The 19,192-nt window shown below is 50.2% G+C and overlaps 1 protein-coding gene across 3 annotated transcripts in view; it reads left to right on the top strand.

Moving 5' to 3' along the window:
* The window catches only part of EEA1 (early endosome antigen 1), a 302,741-nt gene that overhangs the window by 164,017 nt on the left and 119,532 nt on the right, over positions 1-19,192 (top strand). For all 3 annotated transcript variants that reach the window (XM_075344800.1, XM_075344799.1, XM_075344801.1), the window contains 2 exons: positions 5,074-5,277; positions 13,119-13,319. In XM_075344800.1, coding sequence (XP_075200915.1) covers positions 5,074-5,277; positions 13,119-13,319 — 405 coding nt within the window. The remainder of the gene's footprint in view (positions 1-5,073; positions 5,278-13,118; positions 13,320-19,192) is intronic.

Raw genomic sequence — 19,192 nt, 5'->3', positions numbered from 1 at the left:
TAATAAGTACATCTATAATGAATGCTATAATGATATATATAGCCCACGGTTACTATATTTCTGTAGGATGTTTACACATACTCCCGTTGTTTAATAGATATAACTGGGTACTGTGATCCTGTATCGTTAGCATGCATGCGTTCCACTGCGGAACGCGGAAGTAATAATGCATGCTGCGATCACAATGATCTTTGGCCTGCTGAGCATGCGTCCTGGATTCACCCAGCCTGAGGGTCGAGCTGGTGACGCTTCGCTCCATTGTGATAGGCGTGGTAACGGGTGGACGCTGGATGCGTTCCACTGTAGAACGCAGATATGATGACGCCCTCATGGAGCATGCGCTGGGACATGATCCGGCCTGACTGGGGGCCGGATACCAATGCATTGCAGTGTGGAACACGGAAGTGACTGTGGGTATCCTGTATCGAATGTGGAGGAGCGCGGACAATAAACAATGTGAAAGGAGGGAAGGTAATTGGTAATCACCAAAATGATTGGATGGAATCAGGGTTTTGAGGACACCTGAGGGGTTATAAGGTAGCTTTATCCACCTGTTGGCCCCCTTAGCATCATGAAAATCTAGCAGCATGCTGGCTGCCACTGGTATATCTAGCCACAGAAAGTTGATATCGGCCTCCTGATGAACCATGAAGTGGGGAAACACGTTGAGGCATGAGTCAGAATTAGCTAAGTACAATCTATGTTCCTTCTATAATATAGGTTCTCATTGAGAACGACTGTGACCTCCTGAAATTTGAGTTTTTTTGTGAACCCTATATTTGCACATTATCACTTTATGTATATGCACTGCACTTTATCTTTGTGTTTTGGGGTTTCACAGGGATATAGTAGGGACAGCCGTCGGTGAGTGGGGGCGCCACTACGTATCTTTAGGGTGCCAACCTCTTCGGCTAAGTAGGGCACAGGAGGGAGCGGATATTGTAGGGACTGAGTTTCCCTCTCTCTTCTGTGCACCGAGACATTCTATTTACATGATTTGTGGTATTTTACCCTTAATTTATCATTAAATGTTAAGTTTTAGTTAGGGATTTATGCTTTTGTGGTTACATACCGATTAACTAGTGAGAGATGTTTGGCCACAAAGTGATCCTAATGTCTAAAGTGTCCCCAAGGATAGCTGCATAGTGTTCCATTGTATCCTGTGCTCCACTGCATAATATGCCCCATATATTCCTGTGCCCTCAGACTGTGCCTCCATATTTCTGTGCCCCATATTCCTTTGATCCATATACCGTGCACCTATATACTGTGCTCTGAGCGCTGAGAGGAGGAACTGCCGAGATACCAGGCTGACAAGAATAGCTACTTGCTGGGATTGGTGGTCCGAGGTTATATGCTACGAGGATGGGTGATCTGCAGCCTGAGCCCGTCACTGCACTACAGATGTCACGCAGCGATCACCGATCCCAGCCGTATGCACTCACCTCAGACCTCCACCCCCGGCAGCCTCTCCTGTCAGCCTGGTGTCTGTTCCTCTTGTCAGCGATCACAGAGCAGTGAGGAACTGCTAGGAGGCCCAAGGCGAGCACACGCGGAGGAGGGGGTGAGTGGTGGTGTGGGGGGGGCGGCATTTGAGCAACACACCAGGATCCATTAGGGTGCAATCACTGCTGCCGGCACTGGTACTCACCCCATGCCGAGCAGGCATATGCTGTGGGGTCCACAAAGATGACGGCGGTCTCCTTCCAGAGCTGTGATATGGACAGCTGAGGGGGCATCCAGTTCACAGCAGGAAGTAGTCTCAGTGTTAACTATAGGGTCGGAGCCAGACTATCAGACCCAATGCACAGGGAGCTGCCGTATTTGAGGTGAGTAAATGTCGTTACTCCAAGATGGCATCCCCCATTGTTTCAGTAAAAATATGGAAAAAAGGGATATATAAATTGGGATCTATTCCAATTGACACACCAATAAGCAATATGAACAAGAAGGAAGGGAGAGATCGGTGTGGGACAAAATTGGGGTCACCAGTAAATAACAAAAAGAATATGAATTTCGCTCTCTCCCTTCCTTGTTGTTCATGTTTCAGTAAAAATAGAATTAAATACAAACTAAATAAACAATTTAATTTTGTATTAAAAATTGATTCCCTAATCTCTAATATTAGTACAAAAATTAAAAAACGCGACACCTTCCCTTTAAAGGGAACTAAACATCAGGATTTTCCTATATAAGGTGCAGCCAGTGCAGTACTGGCACTATCAGGCACATTGTGTACATACCATTAGGGGGCAGCTCGAGTGTTTAGGCTGTGAAATTCAACTTTATAAAGTTTGAAATTTGTGCACTTTTTGATTTGACGTGTGCACCTCGCTGCTAATGTCCGGGCGGGTTATGCACGTGTATCCCCGCCCCCGCTGCCTGTTCCTCCCTCTCACTGGCCGTATGTAAATTTCTAATCTTCAGTTACACGGCGTCTGAGTTAGCGCCTGCGCATAGAGCTCATCTCCAGCGCCATGTTTCTGAAGCCCACAGTATTATGGTGCATGAGAGGGCGGCGCATGCGCCCTCGCTTCTTCAGATCTGTTGTGACTGCGGGAGCGCGCGCGGTCACAACAGGACTGGAGAACAGCTGATCTTACTCTGATTAGCTGTAGCAGAAGTCTCCTACGACGTCTGCTGCAGCTAATCGGTAAAATCAGCTGTTCTCCAGTCCTGTTGTGATCACGCGCACTCCTGCAGTCACAACAGATCTGAAGAAGAGAGGGCGCATGCGCCGCCCTCTCATGCCCCATAATACTGTGGGCTTCAGAAACATGGCGCTGGAGATGAGCGCTATGCGCAGGCGCTAACTCAGACGCCATGTAACTGAAGATTAGAAATTTACATACTGCCAGAGAGAGGGAGGAACAGGGGGCGGGGATACACGTGCATAACCCGCCCGGACGTTAGGAGAGAGGTGCACACGTCAATCAAGAAGTGCATGAATTTTCAAACTTTATAAAGTTGAATTTCACAGCCTAAACACCCGAGCTGCCCACTAATGGTATGTACACAATGTGCCTGATAGTGCCAGTACTGCACTGGCTGCACCTTGTATAGGAAAGTCCTGATGTTTGGTTCCCTTTTAAGCAAAAAATCTAATGAAAGATCAGCAATTCAATTGATTCCACCAGTCAAACATTCAGAGGTATTTGAGTATATTGGGAAAAGCCTTTTTAAAGGAGATGCAACGTCTAAAACTACAAGTCTGCAGTCACTCTGTGTGTTTGCAGACTTGTGACTCCTCTCATCCCATGTGCTCGGAGAATTCTCCTTTGTCAACGAAGGGAACTGCGTTCACTAGACCGTAAATATGCGATATGCAAGATATACACTCCCAGCCAGAATCCGATTTAAAGGGAACCTGTCAGCAGAAATTTCCCCTAAAACCTCACAGATTCCCCCTCTGCAGCTCGTGGGCTGCATTCTAGAAAGGTCCCTGTTATTATTGTGCCCCCTTTCTGACCAAAAAAAAGAGTTTATAAAGAGGTACCTTTTTGGCTTCGGATTCTATAAATCTGACACGGGGGCGGGCAGCCTGATGGCCGTTATTCTGCCCCCTGGTCCTGTATGCCGCCCCCATCGCTGATTTCCATACTTTTGGACGCCGCCCACTGCTCCAGCCATCCCCGCGCATGCCCAGTGCCAGTCTCACGGGACTGAGCACTGTGACTGCTGGTGACGTGTGCGCAGGCAAGTGATTATGGGCGGGACTGTGACTGTTATCAGCAAGTACCCGCCCATAATCTCGTGAGCGCGCAAACCTCTCCAGCGTCACACTGTGCTCAGTGTAGATGCTAGACTGTATGGGCTGCTTCCAGGTATGACATCCCTTTGTCACGTGATAGTATTTTGAACACGCCCCTATCACGTGACAAAGGGACGTCATCCCTGGAAGCAGCCCATACAGTCTAGCATCTACACTGAGCACAGTGTGACGCTGGAGAGGTTTGCGCGCTCACAAGATTATGGGCGGGTACTTGCTGATAACAGTCACAGTCCCGCCCATAATCACTTGCCTGCGCACACGTCACCAGCAGTCACAGTGCTCAGTCCCGTGAGACTGGCACTGGGCATGCGCGGGGATGGCTGGAGCAGTGGGCGGCGTCCAAAAGTATGGAAATCAGCGATGGGGGCGGCATACAGGACCAGGGGGCAGAATAACGGCCATCAGGCTGCCCACCCCCGTGTCAGATTTATAGAATCCGAAGCCAAAAAGGTACCTCTTTATAAACTCTTTTTTTTGGTCAGAAAGGGGGCACAATAATAACAGGGACCTTTCTAGAATGCAGCCCACGAGCTGCAGAGGGGGAATCTGTGAGGTTTTAGGGGAAATTTCTGCTGACAGGTTCCCTTTAAAGAGGCGCAGGTTAGCTCAGTACACTTGAATTGAGCATGCCGAAAACAGTCTATTTGGATTTTGGCCGGGAGTGTACATATTGCATACCTGTGGCCATGTCACCACCACTCCCAGCTCTGACCTCAGCTTGAGATGTCTCCTATTAAGGGTGTGCATATAGTTTGGGCTAGCTGCATTAAAGTATAATGGAATTATTCTAAAGCACTTCAGCACAAAATCAGCTTGAATCACAAACTTACTGCAGACTATAAAACTTATGTATTATAAATATAGCGCCAACATATGCCACCGTGTTGTACTGACCTAACCTTCACTGACCCAATCAGTGCTCACAGTTTTTGAATTCACTATCTTGTGGGAGGAAAACTGAGTATCCAGAGAAAACCCACGCAAACACGGGGAGAACATACAAACTCCTTGCAGATAGTGTCCATAGTAGGATTTGAACTCAGGACCCCAGCACTGCAAGACTACAGTGCTAACCACTTAGCCACCGTGCTGCCTACTGTTTTGCATTTAGTCCCACAATCTGGGCATAAATCTGGACGGAATCAACAATATGTGAACGTCCCCTTTTACATCTGTCCGCAGAATATCCTATCCTATACTGCAGTTAAAGGTCCATACTATTTCATATGGTTTGCTAATAGGAGTGATGAAAGACTTTTCTTGCTATAATTCTACTTCCTATTGATTTATTTTTTTTTCAGAGTGACCTTGAGCAAGTATTACGGCAAATTGGGGACAAAGACCAAAAAATTCAAAACCTTGAGGCCTTGTTGGAGAAAAGCAAAAAAAATATTTCTGTCCTTGAGAATGAGAGGGAAGACCTTTGTGCCAAAATTCAAGCTGGTGAAGGAGAAACTGCTGTGCTCAACCAGCTCCAAGAGAAGAACCACACTCTGCAGGAACAGGTATGATGTGGTTATGTGATAAAGGGCTAATTTTTCGAGTGATCGGAACCTGCAGCCTATCACTGCGCTTTGAGCTGGTGAGCCCAATGATTTCTTGCAACTGTCATGCTGTAATCATGGCGTCACCGCTGCAGACTGTAAATAATTGGGAGCACCGGCGGAAAGGTGTTTTGGAACAGAGGTTGGTAAATATAGCTGTATTTGTTATCGTACACAAGTGCAATCCACTAAACTTTAAAGAAAAAATTGTAGATGGAAACCTGTCAGCAGGTTTTTGCTACCTCATCTGACAGCAACATAGTGTAGGCAAGGAAATTCTGAATCCAACAGTGTATCACATAGATTACTGATCGGAGCCGTTCTTGCGGCAGGTTGTAGGCTTGTCGGAAAGGGTGGATCTTCAGGTTCCTTTTGAAGCTTATCAAAGTAGGCGAGAGTATGATATGTTGTGGCAGAGCATTCCAGAGTATGGGGGAGGCACGCGAGAAATCTTGGATGCGATGGTTGGAAGAGGAGATGAGAGGGGAGTGGAGAAGGAGATCTTATGAGGATCAAAGGTTACGTGCAGGTAAGTACCAGGAGACTAGGTCACAGATGTAGGAAGGAGACAGGTTGTGGATGGCTTTGTAGGTCATGGTTAGGGTTTGGAACTGGAGTTGTTGGGCAATTTGAAGCCAGTGAAAGGATTGGTAGAGAGGAGAGGTCGCTGAGTAGCGAGGGGACAGGTGGATTAGTCAAGCAGCATAGTTTAGAATAGATTGTAGGGATGCGAGACTGTTAGAAGGGAGGCCACAGACCAGGAGGTGACTAGGTGAGCAGCCATTAACGGATATGTTAGGTGGGGGGGTTGAGTGAGGAGGAGGAAAAATGCTGAATTCTATTTTGTCCATGTTCAGTTTTAGGAATCGAGCAGAGAAAAAGGATGAAATAGCAGACAAACATTGTGGGATTCTGGTTAGTAGGGAGGTGATGTCAGGTCCAGAATTGATGGACCAATAGCTGAGCCAATAGAGTAATCAGACATAAAACATAACTTTTACTATTCCATATATAAAAATGAACTGTAGTTCATAGATGAGTTAAAACCAAGGTTCACAGTCGTCACAGTGATTAGACGATTAACCAGACCAAAATAAAGGGATATTGAGATCCTACATAACACGGACTGCCTCAGCTGGTTTAAATTCCCAGTGGGAACCACTGAAATTGCCTGACTGAGGTTATTTGGCTGTATGGGATTTGATGTGCTGAGAAACAGCCCCCCTGTGTCTGAGCCGGTAACCTGCAATTAATGCCTGCCTATTATCTTGGGATTTGGTAAGACCATTCCTTATCAGAGAGGAATATTTTATTTTTAATTCCTCAGTGTATAAAAATCTGCCTATAATACACACAGAGACAGGTTCCCACGATTGGGGATCTTAAATGTGATCAATCATCTGTGTATACACTTCAGCTGGATGGAGCGCTTGTTGGCATTTTTGTCCATTAGAATTTAAACCAGCTGAGGCAGTCCGTGTTGTGTAGGATCTCAATATCCCTATATTTTGGTCTGGTTAATCGTCTAATCACTGTGACGACTGTGAACCTTGGTTTTCTTTATCGTTCCTATGGGAGACCCAGACCATGGGTGTATAGCTACTGCCTCCGGAGGACACACAAAGTACTACACTCAAAACGTGTAGCTCCTCCCTCCTAGCATATACACCCCCTGCTAGCCAGTCCTAGCCAGTTCAATGCTTTGTGTTTCAGGAGGATCACACACACATGCATTCTCTGATTTTGATTTTTGATTTTTCCTTCTGGATCAAAGATTTGGAAGAAAAGCGGGTCCAGCTGGACTCCCGGCATGTCCCTTCTCACCCCACTGTGTCAGCGGTGCTGTTAAGGTTGATTTTCCAAGGCTGGAGCCTTCTCATGCCGCGCTCCTTCACCATCCCATGCTGGGGCTCTGGCTTGAAGTGGGAGCCAACACGGTTCTCACTGCTTTGCAGGAGACCGGTCTCCATCCGCAGCCCTTTTTCAGGATCCTGCTGGACGGAGCTATCACCCCCCAGGAACCTGGCAACCTGCGTCTCACAAGCTAAGTATATGAGACGTTATTACCACAGAAAGTGGTCTTTCCAGGGGTCCTTTATGTTTATTTATTGGGGGAGTGTGTTTTATGTTTGGTGTTAACGTTTCCGGCCGGTTCTCCAGTTTTCACTGGAGAACCACGCCGATGGTGCCTGCACGCCGGCCGCATGTTTTACTCTAGGCCCCGGCTTCGCCTGAGGCCTAGTTTCGGTTTCCACTGTCTCTGCATGTCAGTCAGGCAGAGGGACAGTGTGGCTCCGCCCAGCGGCTGCGCAGCACAAGGGAAGGGACACTCCTCACTGAGGAAGGATTCTCTCCCCTGGCTACCTCATTTGCCGCTCTCAGAGTAGGCCCCGCCCCCTCTCCTCGCTCCGGTCGCCATTTTCTCAGCGTTCTCTGTGCCTGCATAGGCACAGAGATTCCACATTGTGACAAGTGGGGGCCTGGGCTGAGGGACTAGAGGGCACAGACATGTCTGTTTAAACGATCTGGCAGCCACAACCTCCGGTTTGTGCAGCTGCTTATTTTATCTGTTTATATATGCTGGGGGCCATTCTAGACAGAGCCCCCACCTCTGCAGCATGTCTCACAGAGCGAGGCTGCAGGCTGTTTTTATTATCCACTGCAGGTAGTCTCGTACGGCTGTACCGAGCTCATAACCACTGTGGCCCCTCAGCTTGGAGGCTCATTAGTGGTCCCTCCAGCTGCTCCGGTTTCGGTGGCTGACCCCTGGGTTGGCTGGAATCCTATTTCCAGGGGTCGGCTGTCCCGGCATCTGCTGAGCATGGAGCCCCCTTCTCAGGGCGTTTTCTGCTTCAGCTCGCTCAGCAAAGCTCACAAAGGACTCTCCTTCTGTGCTCAGACCCCGTCCTCCTGACAGGGAGACGCAGGGTCCCCTGTCCTCCACGTCCCGCAGCTCCGATTACGAGCTGACTCACTGGACGAGGAGGATGTCTCTACCAGGGGCTCGGACGCTACTTTATGTACATTGATCCGTCCGTAGGTGACGCAGATGCGAATGATTGGATTGCGTCCGTTATACTTGTACTGGACCTCCATCCGCCTGTATCAGGGGAGTATTCCCCGCTGGCAGAAAGGCATCAGTATACCTTTAACAGGACGAGGAGTGTGTTCCTTAACCACTCCAGTTTTCAGCCCACTGCGTCCAAGCCCACAGCCTGTCCTGCAGACCCCAAAGCGGGGTTCTGCTGCCTGTTTCCCCCTCCCATCAGAGGTGGTCAAGGGTGGCCCCTCCGGTGTCTAGACTTTCAGCCCGGATAGTTGTATCAGTGGCTGACGGCACCTCTATAAGGATCCCACGGTACATTAATTTTGTACTGGATCTCAATCCGCCGGAGTTACCTTACCTAGGAGAACACAATGTGTGTTCCTTTTCAGGCCCCTGTGACCAAGCCCAGGGTCCACTCTGACAGTCGCTTCCCATGAAGCGTGATTCTGAGGACTGTGTTTCCCCTGTCCACCAATGGTGGTCAAGAAGTGGGCTCATTCACCTCAGGTGGCTCAGCCCGGACCGTTATGTCAGTGGCTGATGGCTCCTCACTTAAGGTTTTGCGGTCCGCCCGGTTGTCCTTTTGGCCAAGTCGGTATGGGGGCTCCTCAGCTTCCTTCGTTCTCCTCAGCTTTACAGCAGTGCGGTTTTTTGTAGCCTTCTCTGCTTCTCTGGAGGAGATGCATTCCCTCACAGGGACTCTATGCCCAAAACGGTTGCCTGAACTTCCAGACTTCAGTCTTTTCATCCTATGCCATGTCTGCCATGCTGGACACCGCACGGCGGTGGTCTTGGCTACTTTCCTCGCTATCCGCAGGCTCCTGTGGCTTCGGAAATGGAAGGCAGATGCCTCTATAGAGGTTCCTTGCTGGGCTCCCCTTTGATGGGACCAGTCTCTTCGGAACCAACTGGATGAAATTAAGGAAGCTCTTGGCGGGGAGAGTTCTTCCTTGCCACAAACCTAAACCAGGGAACCTGTCCAGGGCAGGAATCAGTTGAGGTTTCGGTGGTTTCCGTTCCTCCATCTGATCGTTCTCTAAGCCCTCTAGCCACGCCAACAACCTCCTTGGTCGGTGGCAGGCTCTCTCCACTTGGCGACGTATGGTTCTAACACGTCTCCGTTCAGTGGGGGCGGGATTATATCTCCCATGGCTACAGGATGGAATTCTGTCCACCCGCCAAACAGATTTTTTCTGTCAACTCCTCCCGGCTCCAAGGCCGCCGCCTTCTCACAGGCCGTGGCATTTCTTGCAGGCCAATGGAGTAATTGTACCGGTTCCCGACTGGGAACGGTTCTGAGATTTTTGCTTAAATCTATTCCTAGTCCCCGAAGAGGGCGGTGCCTTCCGACCTGGATCTTTAGCTTTTCAAGCATGGTCAGGTGTGGCGTTTTCCCATGGAGTCTCGGTCTGGTTCCGTGTGTTTTTCACCGGATCAATCAAGAACCCAAGGAGACTCCCTAGCAGCCATCGACATCAGAGATGCCTATCTGCAGGGGTCAATCGCAGTTTCACACCAGCGTTGACTACGTTTTGCAATCGGAGTGGTCCAATTCGTGGCTCTTCCCTTAGGGTTAGCCACGGCCCCTCGAGTATTCTCATTGGGGCAGCTGTGATTAGGGTCCTGCACCCCTAGGGATTGGCAGTGATCTTTTGCCCTGGACGGCCTTCTTGTCGGGGTTTCATCCAGTGCAGACTCTTGGCAGAGTGCTTCGCTCACTCTCGCCACTCTAACCTATTCGGGTGGCTTGTCATTCTGTCCAAGTCCACTCTGACTTCGAACCAGAGGTTCTCAGGGACGCAATTCGAGACTGTCGGCACTTGTGAAGCTGCTCATAGTCGATCAGTAGTCCCTCCGATGGCGGTCGACGTCGTTCTATCAGACACCAAATACAGGTGCTGGTCAGACGGTGGCGTCAATGGAAGCGATTCCTTGCCCAGTTTCTCCTGCGTCCTCTGAGACTGGATGTTTTCCGCTGTACAAGCGAACTCCCTCCTTCCACGGGGTGGTGGCTTCGCCACTGACCAGGGGCTTGTTTCAGTGGTGGCTTCGGCCACTCTGTCTCAGGGACGCGCCTTCCTGGCCCCGTCCCGGGTGATCCTCACCAGGATGCTAGTCTATCCGCCTTGGGAGCAGTATATCTCCACCGTGGAGCGCAGGGCGCTTGGACTCTGTCCGAATCAGCCCTCTGGATCAATGTGCTGGAAATCAGAGCTGTATTTCTAGCTCTCTAAGCCTTCACCATCTGTTGGCGGCTAGGCACATTCGAGTCCAGTCGGACAACGTGACAGCGTTTTCCTACATCAACTTCCAGGGCGGGACACTCAGCCGCCTGGCAATGTTGGCGGCTCAACATTCTTCAGTGGACAAGGGACTCCTAGTCCACCGTATCCGCAGCCCACATCCTAGATGTGAAAACTGCGTGGCAGACTATTTCAGCTGTCCAACCGTGGTCCACAATCCTCAGGTTTTGCGGTAGACACACTGGTTCATGTTTGATCCCAGTTTCGTCTCTTTACGTATTTCACCCTCTACCTCTTGTCCAGAGTCCTGCGCAAGATCAGTAAAGAGGGCCGTCGGGTCATTCTCATACTCCAGACTGACCCAGGCAGGCTTGGTACCCTGACCTGCTCCTTCTGTCCGTTGGGTTGCCATGGCATCTTCCGGACCGTCCAGACCTTTTCTCAAAAGGTCCGTTTTTTCCGTCAGAATTCTGGACTCTCAGATTGACGGCGTAGCTCTTGAGTCCTGGATCTTGGCGACTTCTGGTATCCTTCCTGAAGTCATCTCCGCTATGACTCGAGCTCCAAAGTGTCCTTTGACCTTTTTGGCCTTGCCGACCCTCCTGTCCCTTCCACAGTCCGGTCTACAGCTAGGACTATCCCTCATTAAGGGACAGGTCTCGGCTCTGTCAGTATGTGCCAGCGGCGTATCGTCCGGCTGGCTCCGGTGCGCTCCTTTAAGGGCGCATCTCACATCATTCCGCCTTTCCGGCGGCCTATGGAGCCCTGGGACCTTAATCCGGTCCTCCCGGTTCCCGGAAACCCCCCTTTGCGCCTCTTAGGGAGGTTTCTTTGTTTCATCTTTCACAGAAAGTAGTCTTTCTAGTGGCTATAATTTCCCGCCAGAGAGTTCTGGCTGCACTCTCTCGGAGTCACCCCCTTTTTTGGTCTTTTGCATCAAGACAAGGTGGTCTCCGTCCGACTCCGGACTTTTTTCCCTAAGGTGGTTACTGCTTCCACCTTATCCGGGGCAATTTTCCTGCCTTCCTTTTGTCCGGCTCCTGTTCATCGCTTTGAGGAAGCGTTGCATATCCTGCATCTGGTGCGGGCGCTCCGGATCTATGTGTCTCGCACCGCCGTTATTAGGCGGTGCACCTCTCTCTGGTGCTGACTGCTAGTCAGCGTAGCGGTCTCTCGGCATCTAAGCCGACCCTGGTTCGTTGGCTTAGGTCGGCCATTTCCGAGGCCTACAAGTGTACTCAAGTGCCTTCCCCGCCGGGGATCAGAGCACATTTGATCAGACCTGTCGGTGCCTTTTGGGATTTCAGGCACCAGGCTACGGCTCAGTAGGTCTGTCAGACTGCAGCTCGAATTAGTCTGCATACTTTTTCGAAGCACTACCTAAGGCATGCTCATGCTTTGGCAGACGCGGGCTTGGGCAGACGCATCTTTCAGGCGTCTGTCGCCCATTTGTGAAGTTAGGTTTTGCCTGCTTCTCAGTTGTCTGTTTATTCCCACCCATGGACTGCTTTAGAACGTCCCATGGTCTGGGTCTCCCATAGGAACGATAAAGAAAAAGAGAATTTTGTTACTTACCGTAAATTCTTTTTCTTATAGTTCCGTCATGGGAGACCCAGCACCCTCCCTATTGCCTGTTGGCAGGTTTCTTGTTCCGTGTGTCTTCACCGGCTGTTATTGTTGTAGACAGAGGTTCCGGTTCTTCCGGGTTTTACTCTGTCTCTTCTTGTGGGTGGATGTCCTCCTTCAGCTTTTGCACTAAACTGGCTAGGACTGGCTAGCAGGGGGTGTATATGCTAGGAGGGAGGAGCTACACGTTTTGAGTGTAGTACTTTGTGTGTCCTCCGGAGGCAGTAGCTATACACCCATGGTCTGGGTCTCCCATGACGGAACTATAAGAAAAAGAATTTACGGTAAGTAACAAAATTCTCTTTTTAACTCATCTATGAACTACAGTTCATTTTTATATATGGAATAGTAAAAGTTATGTTTTATGTCTGATTACTCTATTGGCTCAGCTATTGGTCCAGCTACATATACTTACCATTGTGGATCTTGTTTTGTATATTGCTAACTATCAGGTCCAGAATTGAGTTTTAAACATGTAGCTGATCTGGGAGAGCAGTCCCCGGCTCACACCAGGCTTCTCAAGCTGGGCACGTGTCGAACGTCTCTGCTCTTGCATTTCTAGTCCTGTAATGTTAATCACAGGGTAATATAGCCTTTAGTTTAAGTAGCACGCACACTGTTGAGAGGCATAGCTGCTTTTTGCTTTATACCCCCTACATCATGCTTCCCTCAGCTTCAGCTTACATAGCAAAAACCTGCTGACTGATTCCCTTTTAAGCATGCAAGTGTCTAGTTTTAGTAGCTGTACCTACATCTGAACCCCCCCCCCACCCCCAAGTTGGGATACATATGTATACACTTAACTATGCCATTCAATTCTTGATCTGGTCATTAATGATTTAGATTGATATTATATGTGGCCTCTGGACCTTGTTTTTTTCCTGTAGTTAACACAATTAACAGAGAAATTAAAGAATCAATCAGAAAGTCACAAACAAGCACAAGAAGATTTGCATGAGCAAGTGCAGGAACAGAAATCCCAGCTTCGAGCAGCCCAAGACCGTGTCGTATCGCTGGAGACCACCATTGGAGAACTTACCAGTCAACTAAATGAAAGCAAAGAAAAAACGGTGCAGCTGGATCTGCAGGTACAGATTTGGCATTTTCTGATGTTTTACGTTTTCTAAAGGGGTAATTTATCAGTATTCTAATACTGTAAAACCTCTATCTCTTTAGTCCTGTTGGAAATGTCTCAGAAAATGATCTCCGGAAATGTCACATTAGTAATACTTATAATAAGCAGTAGTTGTTTATAGTGTTGGATAAAAGATTTGGGATTTTTATTAACTTTTAAAAGATGGAGAGAAATTCACAAAAGTAAATAAGCTATAAATGGCTGATTCCTACTAAAGTTAGAAGGTTTATTTAAAAGTCTGAGGGAGAACGTGTATCCTTGCAGAGAGTTGCAAGCTGGCGTAAGGAGACTTGTAGGCCAAGCAATGTTCCTCTGGAAATTGAAATATGCAGATAGCCTCTTCAGAAGAAAGAGGACCTGACATCTGGCTCCACCTACTAATGTAGCAATCCTAAAGCTCAATATCATCTCTATAAGGCTAATTTCACACATCAGTTTTTGGCATCAGGCACAATCTGGCGTGTGCCTGATGCAACGGATCCGACACAAGCTACTTTCACAAATCCGGATTTTTGCTCTGCGGCACAATACGGCGTTCTGCAGAAAAACCGCAACCGGCTTTTGTAACGCTGGTTGCGGTTTTTTTTTGCATAGACTTACATTAGTGCCGTATTGTGCCGCAGGGGCTTGCGTTCGGTCCGGTTTTGGCCGCATGCGGCAGATTTAGCCGATGCCGCGGCCGGATCGAATGTTCCCTGCAACGTTTTTTGCTCCGGCAAAAAACACCGCATCGCGCCGCATCCGGCCGCTGCGGCGCATTTTTCAATGCATATCTATGGAGGCCGGATGCGGCGCGATGCGGAAAAAAACGGACGGGCCGCATGTAAAAACTTATGCAAAGGATGCGGTGTTTTCGCCGCATCCGTTGCATAGTTTTCACAGCCGGATTGAGCCGCAGGGCTCAAACCGGATGTGTGAAAGTAGCCACAGAATATGCAAAAACTGATGTGCCTGATCCTTTTTTTTTTTTTTTTTGACAGTTCCAATATACCTGATCCGTCAAAAAACGGATCCGGCTCATCCATTTTTGCATCCTTTTCGTCCGTTTTTTTTTTTTTTTGCTGGATCCGTTTTTTTCAATACATTGGAGCATGCTCAGTTTACAAAAACTGATCCGGCGGCCTCATCCGTTTTTTTACCGCATTACGCCAGATCCGGCGTCCATAGGCTTCCATTGTAAAACACGCCGGATCCGGCGCAATGTGTTTTTTTTGCCAGACAAAAAAAGTTACAAGATACGTTCCCTCCGGCCGCCACTTTAGGCAATTATGATGGATCCGGCAAAAGCCAGATGCAACGCAAGGCCATCAGGCACAATCCGGCGCTAATACAAATCAATTGGGATAAAACTGATCCGGGGCCTAAGGCTGCTTTCACACATCAGTTTTTGGCATCAGGCACGATACGGCAAAAAAACTGATGCGACTGATCCGGCGAAAAAAACGGATCAGTTGCATCAGTTTTCTTCGGCGCTCCATTGGGAGACCCAGACGATTGGGTGTATAGCACTGCCTCCGTAGGCCACACAAAGCATTACACTAAAAAGTGTAAGGCCCCTCCCCTTCTGGCTATACACCCCCAGTGGGATCACTGGCTCACCAGTTTTCTGCTTTGTGCGAAGGAGGTCAGACATCCACGCATAGCTCCACTGTTTAGTCAGCAGCAGCTGCTGACTATGTCGGATGGAAGAAAAGAGGGCCCATACTAGGGCCCCCAGCATGCTCCCTTCTCACCCCACTTTATGTCGGCGGTGTTTGTTAAGGTTGAGGTACCCATTGCGGGTACGGAGGCTGGAGCCCACATGCTGTTTTCCTTCCCCATCCCCCTGAGGGGCTCTGAGGAAGTGGGATCTTACCGGCCCACAAGCCCTGAGGCCGGGCTCCATCCACAGACCCATGGAACCTGCTGGATACGGAGCTGGGTACCGTTCAGGGACAAGGCCCTGCGACATTAAGGTACTCTGTGTCCCCGTATGTACAGGCCGCGCACACTCCAGGCTTGCTGGGTGTGCTAGTGCGCCGGGGACAGTAGCGCTGCGCGCTGGGGTTATAGTCACTAGTTTTTCTATGTGACTTTATATGTTGGGGACTGCCGCGCCGGCCGCCCCTAGAGCGGCGGCGCGGCTGCGACTTGTAGTGCGCCGGGGACTTAGCGCCGACCGTGCTTTTACGACGGCGGCGCTTATAAATTTAGTCCCCGGCTTCTGCGGCCTAGCTCCGCTTCGTTCCCGCCCCCACCCTGTCAATCAGGGCAAGGGAGAGACGCTGTACGATTACTCAGCGCCGAGGGCTGGAGCCTTATTTACATGCTCCAGCCCTCTCACTGTGCACAGGGGGACGCAGGTTTCCCGCTTTTTGTCTGCACACGCCCAGGGCCCGCCCCTCTCCACAGGACGCCGGCAGCCATTACTACATGCAGTCTGGCTGGAGAACGGACACAGGCTCTGGGAGACCCAGACAAGGGATTTCTGGCGACCACACACCCGCGTTAAGCGGGCGGTAAGCAGCACTCAAGTGCTGGCCCCACTAGTGCCACAGTGTTATATTTGTGTACTTTTTTCTCTGTACCATATATATATATTTTGCACTGTAAGGTCGCTTCTTGGCTGTATACCCCAATTGCTCTGAGGAGACGACAACATGTCATCTGCAAAACGCAAGGGTGCCAAGACACAGGCTGTGAGCGCTACTTGTGCCGCTTGTGGGGCTAATCTACCGGCAGGTTACAATGACCCCCATTGTGTGCAATGTTCAGTCCCTGTGCCACTTCGTCAGCCGGAGTCTATGGTGGTAGTGGCCCAGGCAGAGTCGCCGGTGAACCCTGTCCCGGTGACGGGGACAGAGTTTGCAGTTTTTGCTGACAGGATGTCTGTCACTATGACAAAGATCCTAGAGACCTTGCAGGCCAGGCCAGTTGCTCAGTCCATGGACAATGCTGGGGCAATGTTCCCCGGTCCCCCTCAGTTGGAGTTAATCCGTGCTTCAAGGGGGTCCCAGGCATCTCAGCCTGACGGCTCTGATTCAGATGACAGTCCCAGACAGCCTAAGCGTGCTCGCTGGGAGAGACCCTCCACGTCATCACGCGGATCAGGGTCTCAGCGAGAAGAGTCTCTACATGATGAGACAGAGGAGGGGGATCAGGAGTCTAATCCTGAAACCGCTCTCAATCTGGATACTCCTGATGGTGACGCCATGGTAAATGACCTTATAGGGGCCATCAATAGTCTATTGGAAATTTCTCCCCCTGCCCCTTCTGCAGAGGAGGCAGCTGCACAGCAGGAGAAGTTCCATTTCAGGTATCCCAAGCCTAAACTGAGTACTTTTCTGGACCACGCTGACTTCAGAGAATCAGTCCAGAAACACCATGCTTGCCCAGATAAGCGTTTCTCCAAACGTCTTAAGGATACACGTTATCCCTTTCCCCCTGACGTGGTCAAACGCTGGACCCAGTGTCCAAAGGTGGACCCCCCAATCTCCAGGCTTGCGGCTAGATCCATAGTTGCAGTGGAAGACGGGGCTTCACTTAAAGATGCCAATGACAGACAGATGGACCTTTGGTTGAAATCTGTCTATGAAGCTATCGGCGCGTCGTTTGCTCCAGCATTCGCGGCCGTGTGGGCACTCCAAGCTATTTCAGCTGGCTTGGCACAGGTGGACTCTATCATATGTCCAGCAGTGCCGCGAGTAGCGTCCCTAACCTCGCAAATGTCTGCGTTTGCGACTTACGCTATCAACGCTGTCCTGGACTCTACAAGCCGTACCTCAATTGCGTCTGCCAACTCTGTTGTCTTGCGCAGAGCCTTGTGGTTAAAGGAATGGAAAGCGGATTCTGCTTCCAAAAAATGTTTAACCAGCTTGCCACTGTCTGTAGATAGACTGTTTGGTGAACAATTGGCTGAAATCATTAAGCAATCCAAGGGTAAGGACTCCTCCTTACCCCAGCCCAGATCAAGTAAACCTCAACAGAGGAAGTGGCAGTCGAGGTTTCGGTCCTTTCGAGGCTCCGGCAAGACCCAATTCTCCTCGTCCAAAGGGACTCAGAAGGAGCAAAGGAGCTCAGATTCCTGGCGGGCTCATTCACGCCCCAAGAAAGCAACCGGAGGAACCGCTTCCAAGGCGGCTTCCTCATGACTTTCGGCCTCATCCCTCCGCATCCTCGGTCGGTGGCAGGCTCTCCCGCTTTTGCGACATTTGGCTGCCACAGGTCAAAGACCGGTGGGTAACAGACATTTTGTCTCACGGGTACAGGATAGAATTCAGTTCTCGTCCTCCGCCTCAGTTCTTCAGAACCTCCCCACATCCCGACCGAGCAGATGCCCTTCTGCAAGCGGTGTGCTCACTAAAAGCAGAAGGAGTGGTGATCCCTGTTCCTCTGCAGGAACAAGGACAAGGTTTTTACTCCAATCTCTTTGTGGTTCCAAAAAAGGACGGCTCGTTTCGTCCTGTTCTGGACCTAAAGCTGCTCAACAAGCATGTGAGCGCCAGGCGGTTCCGGATGGAATCCCTCCGCTCCGTCATTGCCTCAATGTCTCAAGGAGATTTCCTTGCATCAATAGACATCAAGGATGCTTATCTCCACGTGCCGATTGCTACAGAGCACCAACGTTTTCTACGTTTCGTGATAGGAGACGACCATCTCCAGTTCGTAGCTCTGCCATTTGGTCTGGCGACAGCCCCACGGGTTTTTACCAAGGTCATGGCGGCAGTGGTAGCAGTCTTGCATTCTCAGGGACATGCGGTGATCCCTTACTTAGACGATCTACTTGTCAAAGCACCCTCTCAAGAGGCATGCCAACACAGCCTGAATGTTGCGCTGGAGACTCTCCAGACTTTCGGGTGGATCATCAACTTTTCAAAGTCCAACCTGGCACCGACTCAATCACTAACGTATCTTGGCATGGAGTTTCATACTCTCTCAGCGATAGTGAAGCTTCCGCTGGACAAGCAGCGGTCACTACAGACAGGGGTACAGTCTCTCCTTCAGGGTCAGTCGTATCCCTTAAGGCACCTCATGCACTTCCTAGGGAAGATGGTGGCAGCAATGGAGGCAGTCCCGTTCGCGCTGCGCCCACTTCAATGGGACATTCTCCGCCAATGGGACGGGAAGACAACTTCCCTAGACAGGAAAGTCTCCCTTTCTCAGACGGCCAAGGACTCTCTGCAATGGTGGCTTCTTCCCACCTCATTATCACAGGGAAGATCATTCCTGCCCCCATCCTGGGCAGTGGTCACGACAGACGCGAGTCTGTCAGGGTGGGGAGCAGTTTTTCTCCACCACAGGGCTCAAGAGACGTGGACTCAGCAGGAGTCCACACTTCAGATCAATGTTCTGGAAATCAGGGCAGTGTATCTTGCCCTATTAGCCTTCCAGCAGTGGCTGGAAGGAAAGCAGATCCGAATTCAGTCGGACAACTCCACAGCGGTGGCATACATCAACCACCAAGGAGGGACACGCAGTCGGCAAGCCTTCCAGGAAGTCAGGCGGATTCTGATGTGGGTGGAGGAAAGAGCATCCACCATATCAGCAGTTCACATCCCGGGCGTAGAAAACTGGGAAGCAGACTTCCTCAGTCGCCAGGGCATGGACGCAGGGGAATGGTCCCTTCACCCGGACGTGTTTCAGGAAATCTGCCGCCGCTGGGGGGTGCCGGACGTCGACCTAATGGCGTCTCGGCACAACAACAAGGTCCTGACCTTCATAGCGCGGTCTCGCGATCAAAGAGCTCTGGCGGCAGACGCCTTAGTGCAAGATTGGTCGCAGTTCCGGCTCCCTTATGTGTTTCCACCTCTGGCACTCTTGCCCAGAGTGTTACGCAAGATCAGATCC

Source organism: Anomaloglossus baeobatrachus, chromosome 4, assembly GCF_048569485.1.
Source record: "Anomaloglossus baeobatrachus isolate aAnoBae1 chromosome 4, aAnoBae1.hap1, whole genome shotgun sequence".
Taxonomy (NCBI): Eukaryota; Metazoa; Chordata; class Amphibia; order Anura; family Aromobatidae; genus Anomaloglossus; species Anomaloglossus baeobatrachus.
Note: the sequence above shows the minus strand (reverse complement) of the source record. Positions and strands in the feature narration are given on the sequence as shown.